Source organism: Macrobrachium rosenbergii, chromosome 57 (genome assembly GCF_040412425.1).
Source record: "Macrobrachium rosenbergii isolate ZJJX-2024 chromosome 57, ASM4041242v1, whole genome shotgun sequence".
NCBI lineage: Eukaryota > Metazoa > Arthropoda > Malacostraca > Decapoda > Palaemonidae > Macrobrachium > Macrobrachium rosenbergii.
In genome coordinates this window covers 16,070,395-16,085,394 of record NC_089797.1, presented here as the reverse complement: position 1 = coordinate 16,085,394, position 15,000 = coordinate 16,070,395, and the positions used below count along the sequence as shown (strand labels likewise).

General features: G+C 36.1%; 1 protein-coding gene across 1 annotated transcript in view; it reads left to right on the top strand.

Annotated features, from left to right (window-relative positions):
* The window catches only part of nompC (no mechanoreceptor potential C), a 182,909-nt gene that overhangs the window by 99,857 nt on the left and 68,052 nt on the right, over positions 1–15,000 (top strand). Inside the window, 3 exon segments of the mRNA XM_067101634.1 lie at positions 1,467–1,565; positions 11,918–12,013; positions 14,609–14,725. Coding sequence (XP_066957735.1) covers positions 1,467–1,565; positions 11,918–12,013; positions 14,609–14,725 — 312 coding nt within the window.

Here is a 15,000-nt window from a genome sequence, read left to right as displayed (position 1 = left end):
TTTTTTGGAACTTCATTATTTTCTTATAAGATAAAATAGGCCTATACTGTATAAGTGATATAACATTTTACAGTACTATTGGGGAAAATATGAATTAAAGCTTTCTCATCATTGTAACCACTACAGCCCAGCTGTGAAAAAGAAAAAAAAAGCAAATTATTAGAAAACTCATACCATTCTAAGTATGCAGTGACTCCAACGATAATGCGCACTTATGACAAAAAACTTCGCAGAAGTTGTAATTTACTTCTTATGAATGGAAATTCCTCTATTGTGTCAAGGACAGTAAAGATGGATTGATGGCATGCAGTAAAAGTGTCATTTCTGCAATCCATTTAGCAACGTGAAGTAATGCCAAAGATTTCTGGTTAAAAAAAGTAATTATAGTAAAGCACTGTGGAATGCATAATCGACTGTACTTTCTTTAAATCACAGATCAAGTTAAACATGAATGTTAGCATATTTTAGGTATTTGAAGTATCTTATAATACCCGTTGAAAGCTCACATAATTGTATTAGTGCAATATATTACTGCTTAAGCAGAATTGATTGCAATTTCCCACATTAAAAACTTACTGCAGCTGTAATGCCATAAATTTTCACGTATATTCTAAATAAAATATACTAAAAAATACAGTCTAATTTACCACAGGCTACCAATGCAGATGACCCAACTGACTGCTTGTGAAAAGCAAGATTGTTCATCTTACAAAGCACCCTCCCAGGATTAACATATCCAGTTCTCTCCATATTACAAGCGACTGTACTTAATCCTAATGAAAATCTTTTTCAAAGGGTACCAAGCATCCTGATGTCTTTTTTTTTTTATCTGTTCATGAGAAGGTTGGTTCAGACATTTATGATCCTTCAACAAATTTTCAGGGTGGTGGGGATGGCGGGGAATGGAGGCTCAAACCAGACGAAAACTGGGTCATAAAATACTGATAAAGAAGCTGCATCTTGAGATGTGAGAAGAGAATTCAGGGTAGGAGTCTCAGAGGACTTAAATTTTGCTTTTTATCCGTTTGAGAAAGAAAGGAACTGAATGGAATTGCCAACAAGTTTAAATCATTTTGAATATCTGAATGACTGGCATTTAATTCTATATTGCACGTATGCAGAGTAGATGGCATTCTGGTCTTACGTATACCATTATATTATGATGCTGTGAAATACCAAAGGCGGGGAACATGCCTAGGACAACATACTTGGATATTTAAAACTCCCATCGTCTGGCTATTACACGTTAGAGCGTTCCTTCTTTTCAGAAACAACTTCATATGAAACTCCAATATCAGGTATTTTGATGCATTTCTGTACAACAGACAATTTCCAGGAATTATGCTTGATCCTTCTTTTCTAAAACGACTATATCTGAAACTCCTGTATCAGATACTTTAGGATTTATTATTCAATTGATCATTTCTAAGTATTAGACGCTCACCTCTTCTTTCTTTCCCCCATAGGATGGCTACGCTCCCATTCACCTGGCGGCGACGTTTGGCAGAGAAGATACGGTCAGGCACCTCGTTCACAGGAAGGCGGACATCAATGTTACTGGCGGGGTATGTTTGAGCACAGGTCAAGGCAGGTCAGTTTTCGCGAGTTCGCGGTAAGTATACCCGAGCGTCAGAGATGAGGACAACGTTGATTCTTCCGAAGTTGTTGAGTAATATCAAGATAACCTTAGATAGGTTGGAGCTAGTATTGTTTCAATAGTTATTCCGCTGGCGTTAACAGCCTGTTAGTTTCTTTCTTAAACGCGGCCGACAGAATAAGATACAAGTAGGCAATTATGTATAAACAGATAAAAAGATAGGTAAGATACTCAGTGCATAGGCAGATTTTTGTCATTAATTAGCTTCAAACAACATTTATCTAGACAGTAACTCCTAAGAGACGGAGAAGATAAAAGAAATAAATAATGCAGTTGCAGGTTTAATTCCGCAAAAGGCATTTTTTGTTTTAAAACAATTAAACTCTTAAGGGATGGGTGAAAGGAATATCAATTACGAAGTAGCAACTGAATTTCCTTGAAGCTATTTATGATTCAAACTATCTAAAAATACTTTATGAGTTAAGAAGTGAACTTAAATTCAGACAGATAAGTGCCAAAAGAGCTAAATTTCGTGAAATTTTGGCGCTATCCAAAATTTTTCTAGTTATAGAGACTTCTCGATCAAAAGCGTTCTCATCTCCGTATCGGAAAAGCCGGGTTTCCGACTCATAAAACTCTACAGAAAGTATAAAAGAATAACTGAATAGAGGAAGATTAAGAAGAGATCTAAATGTTCATATTATTATTATTATTATTATTATTATTATTATTATTATTATTATTATTATTATTATTATTATTATTATAAACCAAGCTGCAATCTTAGATGGAAAAGCAGAATCCCACAAACCCAAAGGCCCCAGCAGGGAGAAGCCCAGTGCTGAAAAGGAAGTTGAGAAGTAAATAACAAACTATGAAAGACAATAGGAAAGGAAAGCAAATAAGACAAATAACAACAAATACGGTATTAAGAAAGTAAAATGAATAAGGAGTGAGACTCATGTCAGTCTACTCAACAAAAAGGCAGTTGCACCGAGTCTGCACTTCCTAAGTTCCACCGATTCCAGTACAGGACTTGGAAAATAATTCCAGAGTTTAGTCATACCAGGAATAAAACTTCTAGACAGTGTGAGGTACTGAGCTTCACATAATAAAAGGCAACACTACTATACAAAAGATAAGGCAAAGCTGTCAGGATTAACTGCATTTCCAGTACTGCTTGGCGAACGGTATAGTTTGTAGAGATTGAAGTGAAGAAAATGAACGACGATCCCGCAGAGTAATATCAAGACCAGAGATAATAAATTTAACAGAGCTCAAGTTTTTGTCAAAATTTGAGAGACGAGTCAGTTGCTGAAGATCAAGCCAGTATTCCTAACATGGAGCAATAAAAGATTAAAACTTTTTTTTCCTGAGAGACAGGTCTCCAAAAACTTGAAAGGAATTCTCAATATACCGATTTTTGTGCAGTTTTAGGAGAGATAGACCTTATACGTCTCTCAAAAGAGAATTTGAGGTGATTATGACACCTAGAATGTTCAATGAGCTGCATGAAGCATAAAAATTTCAAAGAAAATGTCCGGGTGGAGGGAATCCATTATCTTCGACCTGTTAACTGTCATATTATGATTTTTGTGAAGGTTTAATTTCTTCCCCATAATTTGGACCATGCGCAGATTTATCTCAATCTCTGTCAGAGATTCAGCAACCGCAGGTTTATACTCATGAGGCGGGAGCAATGCCGAGAGAAGTAAAAGGCCAAGATTAAAACCCTGGGGAACACCAGAGATTACATTCATGCAGTCATTATAATTCCCCTCAACAACTTCTCTTAGAAGTCTATTAGATGAAAATTCAATAAAAATTCTAAGAAATTGTCTACTAACTCCCATTTGTCAAATACGTTGCTAATATCTATTTTATCAGGGTATAATGTTTGTATTCATTCCGGATGCCGGGGTACCTAGAGCTATTTCTTGGAATGACGAAAAATATGTCCATTTCTCTCAATCGTTTCTTCCTAACAGCCAAATGCCAAGGCCACTGACGTAATGCTAATGCACACGACAAAATAAAACAAATGTCCGAAAGGTTGTCCTCGACGAATTCCTCTCGAAAATTATTTTCCTTCCCCAATGGGTTTAAGTGGCAACTTAGGCACGGGTTCACTTAGTACAATGATGGATGTCCAGGGATATATCTTGTGAAACACAGGTGCAAATAAATTCCTCATTATAGAGAATTTTCGTGCATGCCAAAAAAATAATAGTAAAAAAAAAAAAACTGGATGGAAGAGGTGCAACAATCTAACTTCAGTTTTATTGTTATGCGACAAGTGATAAACAATTCCAAATGAAGAATGTACTGAGCTCTCTCTCTCTCTCTCTCTCTCTCTCTCTCTCTGTCTTTTTCCATTCATTTTTTGATTCAGTAATAACAGAGTAATAAGTTTACCTTTTTTAAGTGATTACTAAACATGAAATAAGATTTCCTTAAAAATCAATAAACACGCTACTGCTGATTAGTTTAAAGATCATAATCAACCATATTTTTCATAGAAATCTTACCCATTGATAATAATCTCTTAAAGAGTTTAGAATGGTCTTAAAGATTAGTTGTGTTGAGAATAAAGACTTTACCAATGGTCTCTTTTGTTATCTCTCTCTCTCTCTCTCTCTCTCTCTCTCTCTCTCTCTCTCTCTATATATATATATATATATATATATATATATATATATAAATATATATATATATATATCCTTTTGTTGTTGTAGCACCAGTTCAGTGGATATCAACCAGTCTCTCTCTCTCTCTCTCTCTCTCTCTCTCTCTCTCTCTCTCTCTCTCTCTCTCTATGTATATTCTTATATACATAAATATATATATTATAAATATATATATGTATACATGAACATACATATAACGAACTTTCACCTTCAAGAGAAGACAGCAGAAGTTGCACAAGCACTATATCTTCAGCAGGAGTAGAGCTCTTGAAGAAGCTCCTTCCTTAATGGCCCACGTGTGTTCACTTGCTGCCTTCATGCTATCCGTGTGGCCTCAATATACCCGAGAGGCCTGTGGCAGCATCGGTTTCCTGAACAAGTCTATGATACGGTGTCACGCAGACTCGTCGACCTCCTGCCATCTTTATGGCGCTGATAAGGGAGTTCGTATTTCTTGTTCTTGCTTTGGGTAGCTACTGTTGTTTAAAGGTATGGCGTAGGAGAGGTGGGGAAATTTAAGTTTATTAATATGGTTATGCACTGAAACGGTTCCCAGTGGCACCTGTACGTGTCGGGGACAAAACACTGTCCGAATCCGACCTACATAAACTGGTACTGGCTTCGTAGCCTCTTTCAAAAGCTGCTTGGGCATTTCAGTAACCACGATTTGTCAACAACAGCAAACTAGTAAAAAATGCGTCGAAATTTCTTCGGCGCAGTCGAGTTTTCTGTACAGTGTATAATGCTGTATGAAACTCTCAGCCGCAGTCCATGAAACTCTCAGCCACTGCCCATGAAAATTTCAGCCACGACCCGGTAGTACCATGTGTTGTTGGCACCTATAGCGGTGCCAGACGAACGATCATAGCCAACTTTAACCATAAATAAAGTAAAAACTACTGAGGCTAGAGGGCTGCAATTTGGTATGTTTGATGGTTGGAGGGTGAATGATCAACATACCAATTCGCAGCCCTCTAGCCTCAGTAGTTTTTAAGATCTGAGGGCGGACAGAAAAAGTGCGGACGGACAGACAAATAGCCATTTCAATAGTTTTCTTTTACAGAAAACTAAAACAATTCCATCAACAACAATAAAAACAATCCCATGGACAAGGAAAATAAAACTTCTGACCTAGTTTTTCCTTAAACAGAAAATAACAATAAAAAATGTTCCCTCACACAATCGATATCCGACTACTTACGGCAGAACGCACGACCTAGTGTCCTGAATTAACAAAGCATTTCCCTTTAATAGCCTTTAAACACTTGAGACCAGATTTTAACGCCTTTCGTTTAACCATAATTGGCCATTAGTTCCGTGTTCCGGTCACAATGAACTACAATGATTTACCCGATGAAAGTTTTCGTAACTCTAAATGACCATATTTTTCTCCACATGGAACTATATCCCTATGTAGGGGAGGTATACCAGGTCTTCTGTACTAATTTATCGAAGTTTGGCCAAACTGAAATTACCTTTTGAATAAGTTTAATTACGGTACAGAAATTCAATTTCATTCTAGAAAAGTGATGTCAACAGCCGAGCTGATAAAACACACTTGCGTTCAGTACCTTCCCATTCCATAAATAACAAAGGCGTGAAAAAATTGAATTTGTGGTCTAAATTTAAGAGCTGATGAGCTACATTTTCCATTCCATGCTCAAACTTTTAGAGATGCTAAATTGAAATGGTAGACTGCAAGAAATTGAAGACACCTGAAAGCTTACGCATTGTCAAGGTTCTTTAGTATGCAGACTGAGAGCATGAAAGCAAAAACGGAAATGACGATTTACTGAAGTCATTCTATTTATACAATAATAAAAATTTATGATAAAAGAACAATCAATTCATGTGATACGAAAAAGAGGAAGTAACGGAAGTGGTAATGATAGGTGTTGGCAAAGGTCATTAACACCGGAATTATGAACTCAAGAGAGAGAGAGAGAGAGAGAGAGAGAGAGAGAGAGAGAGAGAGAGAGAGAGATAAACTGTTGGCCCAAGCGACAACCTGAAGCCCTAAACTAAAGAAAGAGGTGTATCAAGACATAAAGACAGTGTCAACACGCACCTATAACCCACATAAAACTATTTTTTGTTGCCTACCGAGAGAATTCCTCTCACGACATCTTCCTCCTTCTGTTGGGGATGAGGGGAAGGGGGAAGGAGGTTTCGAGGAGGGGAGAGGACTCAGGGATATCATGGAAATTTTTATTGCCCTGCAGACTATAATCCTTTGCTGACGATGGTTTAATCAGTCTCTCTACAGCACAGAACAGATTTCTTCTTCATTCTATCGTGCCTCAACGGGCCTATGCTGTTTCATTTCATGAAATAGGGGAGGTTGCAAGGGTGATCCGGGGTCAATCACGGATTCAGAAGCATTTTTTCATATTTTGTAAGAATTTATTTACGTTCTCTAGCTAGTAACTTGTGTAAGTTTGGCCACGATCAGAATAATTTCACTCAGAGCAATCTGAGTATCAACTAAGATCAATAAGTATTTAGTTAAGTTATAGCATGTTTGGCACAATAATTTGAGAAGATGTAAACAATGAAGCTTATGCTTAACAGAGAAATATATGAAATGAATAGTATGAGGATCATACAACTGACTTTAGGCAGTTTCAGATTTAATCAATCGTGCCAAATGATAAGTTTGGAATAAAGTGAACAGACATATTTTTCAGCTTAGGGCCAGTGACCTCCCTCCAGAATAAATTCAGATGCATTTGTTCATTGTAGAACTAGACTCATCCTTTTTGAAAGCTATTCAGGAATAGGCTCATAAGATTTAGTGACCGAGCATGGCAAAAAGCATGCCATTATTTTCATTGTCACTCAATTACTCTCGTTCTTTGAATGCATCTCTGGAGAAACCACGTCTGTCCTTCCGTGATGCACGTACCCAAATCCCTCTTTCTCTTGGCGAAAAAGATTTGCACGCTTTCCCCACCGGCGTTTGTGAGGCGCGACCTCACTGAAGACGCAATCTTCTTAAAAGGGAAGCCTGCTCCCTATCGCCCGCTGCGTAGAACAGCCAGTGGCTGCCATCAGTCTGGTCCTCCCTTTTCTATATTAAATTGGAAATTTTGCTAAGTAATGTTTGTTGTCAGTGTCTCTCCCCGAGACAGAAATCACTCCAGCAATTATTTTTAGGTAGTTGCTCATCGAGCAGCTCGGAACAGAACCCATTGCCTTAGCTGCCACATATAGCAATGGAAAGGAGCCTTGAGACAATCACAGGTACAAGAGAACAAAGCTTGAGATGGAAACAATGACTTTGGTTCAAAATCAATGCGATGAAATCATCTAGACGGGTCTTACGTGACAGGCGATAGAATTAAAATGGTTCATTTCCCATTGTGATGCCGAACTGCGGCGGACATCCGCCCGGTGAGCTATCATGTGAATTAAATTTCGGTTATTAATTGTCAAACACTGAATGACACGCATCGCTCTGATAAATACACACCAGGGCTTCCTGAATGCTATTTCTCAACCTCCTTGACAATGGACAGACGTTCTTGTTTCCCGTGACTCGTACGGGATGTCCGATTGACTAAATCCATTTGTCTAGTATCAGTTTAGCAAGGCTAGATCATTTTTCGTACGTTAAGACTGGTAAGGCGGGTCATGGGCGACACGGAATAAAACTGTCTCGTGTTGAGTTCCTAACCCAAAATAGATTTTATTCCACTAAGTAAAATGCTGTAGCATGTATCTTCATACTCGTGCGTATATTTTGTATATTTATGCAAATTTTACTTTATCTCTCCAGAGAATTGATCTTCCAGTTTTATTTAGTTTTAAAGCAATCCAAGCTACCACAATTAAACGTATTATGAGAAAACTAACCTTGAACATGCCTATGATGGCTGCTTTATAGATGCAATTGCTCAGTGCATTTTTGGTTTTTACGATTAATTCCTTACGGAGTAGCATGTAAGGTCGATACTAAACGCCCTCAAACGCTACCCAAAGTTTAAATCCTTATAGATGAGGTCTCAGTTACTCAAAGGAAAGCAGAAATAAAGAAACGAATGACACTCAAAGATTTTCACTTTAAAATCTAAACTTCTCAGTGAACAAAATAAATGAAGAAATGAAATTACACAAAGAATTAAATACTCTGATTACTAAATGCATTGAATTTTAGCGTAATTAAAATATAACAGTTAGCATGTTTGGCAGTTTCGAAAGTCCCTTCAACGCAATTATGAAAAGGTTTTTCATATCAACATTAGGTATATTTGCTGTACTGACCCAATAATTTTTTTTTTTATTGTAAACTACATTTAGTCTCTTTTTCGACTTGTCTTTTCGAAAAGAGTGCAAATACGATTGCACAGAAGCTTATGATAAAGAAGGTGAGTTTATTTTCGTTTAATTGAAAACGACCATATCATCAGTTTTAATAAGGACGTTTTCGTTAATCTAGCCACCTAGTTTTAATATTATTCTGCTAGGTTTCTTCTATGATTTTCCATGATAACAAATGACGTTCTGCCTGCAACAAAAATTGAATAAAGGAGATTTATACCTACTCAGCTTCTTTCAACTATGAATGACAGTGGGGACAGAGCGATTTACTCTCTTAGCATAAACCTGAAATTGTAAACAGGAATGCTGTGGGTTAAGCAAGGTTAACATTCATAAATAACCGGGAAGAGACCACCTTGGAAAATTATACAAGAGGATTTTGCTCTTGTAGAACAAGACTAGATATCTGTGGCCAGTTTGGTCCACTGCTGCAGGATCATGGAAGGCTTTTAAACAGAAAATAGGCCTAGTCCTAACATAATCACGAGACCTGTCAACTACGCAGTAGTCGCAACGAGTCTACCCGGGACAGGCAATTAAGAAACTCAAGTCGACTTACAATGCCTCTTCAGCAACAAATAAGTTATCTGTGAAGACGGCATCGTGAAACCATCTAAGGGAAAGAATAGGCTGTTGATATTCGGAAGTTGAAATTTGATCGTGAAAAATTACCATCTCTTTAAGCAGAACCTTTGGAGAAGTGATTCGTTGCGCACCAGTGGATCTAGCCATTTAAACTTTTAAGGAACTAGACCTAGTTAAAGAAAAATCCGTATGGGAGCGTACGCCGCACCGTTATTTGAGTCAGTATGAAATCATTTTTGTGATATGGAAACTCATGGTCAAAATTACGGGGCTCTTTTCATCTGACATATCAGCAAGAGATCCAGCCGTTTCCAGTTTATGATATCAGCAAGAGATCAGTGCGTTTTAAATTTTTGAGTCAAACCTCCTTTTCTTTTGTTAAACTTAAAATAATTGGATTTTCTGTCTTGGCTCCTCTCAGTTACGGGAAAGAAAACATTGATGGGCGAAGATATTAGAGATTCTGGCAAGAGCTGAGATAATATTTTGTACAGTAATGTGCATGTAAGTATAGGGGGTTGCCGAGATGATTCACTGTACAATAGTTTACCTTTTAACCAAAAAAGAAGGCTAGATGTTTCATTAACAATCTAGATGAAAAGAAAAAAATTCCGCTTGGTAGTTGGTAGATACAGAACGAGGGATTATTTTGGTCAAACCACAAAGTCTTGAATCAATATTCCTTTAAATAGCGTAGTTGAATCATTTACGAAAAGCGATCTTTAAATATATCTTTAATGCGGTGTAGATTAGACACCGAAAAAGAATTCATTCGATCTTTACATAGCCAGTTCTAGTAGCTTTATAGGGTAATTAGCAACAAGCTTAATCCACTCACTGCTTCAGTTGGCTTAAGCTAAGCTTGAAGCTTTCTAAGGAGCATAAAAAAGTGAAAATATAAGGAAAGGCGCATTCCAAATGCTTTTTGAGTATAGACAATTATAATCAAATATTTGAGATTTCTCATACTGCACGACTCTAGAAATTATTTTGATTCTCTATTAGCAATTAAAACTAGTTGCAGTTAATAGTCTGCCAATCGTTAATAGCTGGAAAATATTTGAGTATCACCTATCTATTTAAGAAGTATAAAAGTCTTTGTAATGAGGTAAGTTAAACAGGTAGTTCGTGAAAGTAGTGCGGAGATTTTCTACAGGTAAGTATCTTTAAAGAATCCTCTATAAGTCTATATCGATGCAATGGGTTATATATACATATATATATTATATAATATACATATACATACATACATATATATATATATATATATATATATATATATATATATATATATATATATATATATATATATATACTGTATATATACATATATAATATATATATATATATATAAATAAATATATATATATATATATATATATATATATATATATATAAATATATATATATATATATTATATATATATATATATATATATATATATATATATATATATATATATATATATACGGATAGATAGTTAAATAGATAGATAGATATATGATGCAATGCATAGATACATCATGTGATCTCTATATATATATGTAGGTAGTAAATAGGAGAGACAGAACTATTTCTTTATGTAACGAATATAAGAACATACAGTACTGTATAAGAATATACAGCTAGTAATTAGATTGTTATATCTTCACCTGTTAGCAGAATTGTCTCATCAAACATCTGTTTGTCTCAGTTGTAACAGTTTTTTGTTTTGAACGCTGTAGCTATTGCAGAGCTATTGCAGAGCCCGTAGGATGCAGGAGCCAGATCCTTTCTTGCAGGCTTCCTTCTGCATGACACTTGTGAATTTCTTTCGTGTAAAATCCTGAATAATGTATTTATAAGGTGTCTATGAAATTAGCTTTTTCTTTTTCATAATGATACTTGAAGTATTGCTCATGATTTTCCAAACGAGTTATGATTGGATAGTCTGTATAGTTGAGTATTTCATCACTAAGGCTCAAAGATTAAGATAACAAGTCCACATAGAAGGTTTGAACGTCTAATCTTTATAAGAATCCCAAATATGAATCATTATGAAAAAGAACATGATATCAAGGAGCAATTTTAATGAACAAGACTAATGTGAGAGTAAGGTAAACATCTTGTTAGTCTTTACTTATTCACAGATGATTCTGTTATAACTGGCATGTTGCTGATAAATATTTCTGAAGTAGATAAAGTGAGGAAATTTAGTAATGGCTTTAAGTAATAAAATATAAATTGTAATTTGATTGGTAATTGTCTGAAAGAAGTAGCCTAATATTGTAGTTGTATTCTATGTCACATTCCTATAAAATTTGTCAACTTAACCAAATACCATTCTCAACTGGGACGCTTGGAATGCTTACTTGGATAGTGTCAACAGAAAGTTATCATTTTTCTTCTAATGACCTTCAAAACTCTAGAGCACCAGAGGGAAATGCAATAAGCATCTTTGTATGACATACCAGGTGACAAAACCACTTACTGGAGAGAGGTTAGTTCTATTTGCATTAGCTGTCTAGCATCAACAGCTTCCTAGAGCAGTTTCTTAGTACCGAAATAGCTATGGATCCAGTGTAACAGCTCCGAGATATTAATGACTAGAGTTTTTAGCCTTTTGCAATGTCTCATATGTGTCTGTTAACTTTAAGTGAAGGTGTTTCAAGATGTCCAGGTGCAACGGCTCTCCCACAGTAGCTCAGCTGTCAATTAACGGATGGTTTGCCGCCTCCTCCTTTGCAGCCCCACGGACAAACGACCATTCACATGGTCTGCGAACGAGCGCAAATGGCCCGCCGGTACTTGGGGAAGCCACCGCTCATCAAACGCTCCTCAAACGTTAGTGGCGATAACAAAAAGTCGCCAAACAGCACAAACAGCGAAGGCAAACGACAATCTAACACCTCTAGCAGCGACGTATATACTTTTGTCTTACCTGTGTGCTCGATGGCTGACTTTATTCTACTCTGCTTCCTCCTCTCAGTTCCATTCTGTTTTATTTCATTTCCTCTCTGTCAACGAGAACAGTAATAGTAGCAAGCTACAAACAGACTTTTGGTTTAGAGTTCATTCAGTCACGCTTATTATGAGTCTGGTAAACCACCACCTAAAACAACATACACCGACCTTCTTTGACCAGTGAAAGTTGAGACTAGTTGTGCGCAACAATACTTTGTTTACTATCCACACATGGCTGAAGGACGCTGCTATTCTCCGCTATCTGCCCAGAGGGACAAATAACTGACTGATTAAACAACATTTTTTTACATAGTTTGATGCTGTTTGGCTAGTGTATCAGTGCTTCAAAATACAATATTTTTTTACCAAAATATATCTACTATATGTTTTCTGTAGATAGCTTGACAAAACATTAGTTTTGTTAGATTTTGATATCAAGTAAGATGTTTTGTGACCGCATCGATATTTTTTGCATCCTCTCTGTGTTTTACGAGGATGTTGATGCATAAATTGTATATTTCTAATTTTTTGAAAGTATTTTTTGTACACGTGTCCATTTTTGTTTTACACCTGTGTACATATTTTTCTCTTTTTGTAAACAGACATTTTGGGAAGGAAATCCCAAAAGCATTATAGTATATGTATATTTTTTCCCAAATTATCTGATTGCCAATGATTTTTTAAATACATGATTTTTTCCTTTTTTCACTGGCAATCGAGAGGTAGGACTTTAGAAATAAGACAAACTGGATGTTCTTCATAACTGTTGTGAATTACAGATCTTGCCATGTGATATGCATGCAGTGTTAGTGGTAAGGTATACCTGGATTCCTTGACACAGAGAAACAATAAAATATTTTTTGTATAACCTACGAATTTTTGAAGGGTTAACCTTTACGCTCATCGCATCAAGCATCAATCATCACCCATTTTTATACCTGGTTAAGCTTATCATATATTTTTGATAAATGATCAGTAAAGCTTGTCTATGCTAATGAATAAAATGACCCAGATAATCTGTAATGAGATCATATAACCATGAAAATAAGCAGATTTGACAAAAGTGCATGATATCCTTGTTAAAATGCATCTTAAAATGACTGTGATCCTATATTTTCCAAGTTCCCATTAAATATAGATACCATCCAGATTCCCAAAAGAAAAGTTTTGTTTTGCTTGAGAAATCCCTCCATGTTTTATGCATCCTCAGAAAAAAAAGCCTTTCATTCTGCAAAAGCCGAGTTTTGCTTGGACCAACCAGGGATCTCAGGCGGACTAGGTTGCTTTTCTTGCTCGTCATTCATCTCCTCAGCAAAGAGGAGCCACTTCCGACGCAACCTGAACAGTCCCGAGGCTTCTAGCTGATTTCATTTGATTTATCTCTTTGATTTCGGTTTGTTTTTTTGTACATACTTCATCACAGAAAAAACTCATCGGATGAGCATTATCATTGTCACACCGCAGCACACAGAGCTATGATATGATTCACACAGAACACAACCAGCGAATGGACGAATGATTTGAGTCATAGGTGTTCATTAGACTATAGTCATTTTGGTGTTGTGTTGTTCAGTTAGAAACCTCGAGAGAACTCCGCAGGAATACAAAAAGAACAACGCCTTTTATGAAAGCTTTGTAAGAACGAAACTTGATTGTGAAAACTGAATATGTAAAATTCACTGACTTACGGAATATTTCAAAACCCCCTTGTGAAAGAAGCTTGACTCACAAAATATTTATTTTGAAAAGTTATCTTTGTTGCATATCTAACTTCAAGTATTAAACAGCGCAATTGCGCTATTCTTTTGATACTTCAGTAGCCGATGTAATGGCGTGCTATTGTATTGTACGGAGTTTTCTCAATGGCTTGTAAGTCCTCCTAATTTTCAAAGCGCCATGAAATTTCTCTCATTAGAACTGGAAGATTTTGTAAACAGTGAAAGAGTTTGGTCGATGTTACTGTTTCTACCATATTATATTCTTACAGCTCTTAAGAACACGCTTTTGGAAATTTCTAGCAAATAATACAGTCTATAATCTTTTAGCCTACAATGTCTATAACCTTCTTCAAATTTTCCGAAATGAATAGAATTCTCCTGCACGAGCAGCCAATCAGTCGCAGTTTCATTATCGTGTCTTGGCAACCAATAGCCAAAAATTAGACTCACTGTTAACCGACAGGTCGACAAGCCACGATAATGAAACCTTCAGACTTCTTGACTGTAGCTAAGGTCACAAAACAACTTCAGCAGTTCACAAAATACCCCACCTCATGAAAAACGAACATCGTACCAGAAGATTTGATAGATAAACCCCACTTCGTCAGAAATAAACATTTTAACATATTTTTAATAAATAAAAGATCTCACATACCAAACATCATTCTCAAAGATTGGACCGACTAATGAGAGGTGATTTTTCATGGCCACGACCCATGTGGCATCCTATTAACGACGAAGTTGTTATCCCCCGTAGCCAAGAGACCAGTCGACGGGGCATATGGCGGCGTCTAGGAGCTCCGGAGCCGCCCTGGCTCTCCTGAAGATGGTTCTCATGCACGCCAGGCAGGACCTTCGCTTGATTAAGGATAACGTGAGTATTCTCATACAGCTGTTTATCATCTCTTGTTTAATCATTGACAGTATAGACAGTCACACACAAACGTGTGTAAATATAAAGATATATATATATATATATATATATATATATATATATATATATATAATATATATATATATATATATATATATATATGTATATAAGTAAATATAGCGAGGATTGATTCCCTCAACGGTATATATATACATACATACATATATATAAGTATATAGTATATAAAGTATATATATATATATGATATATATATA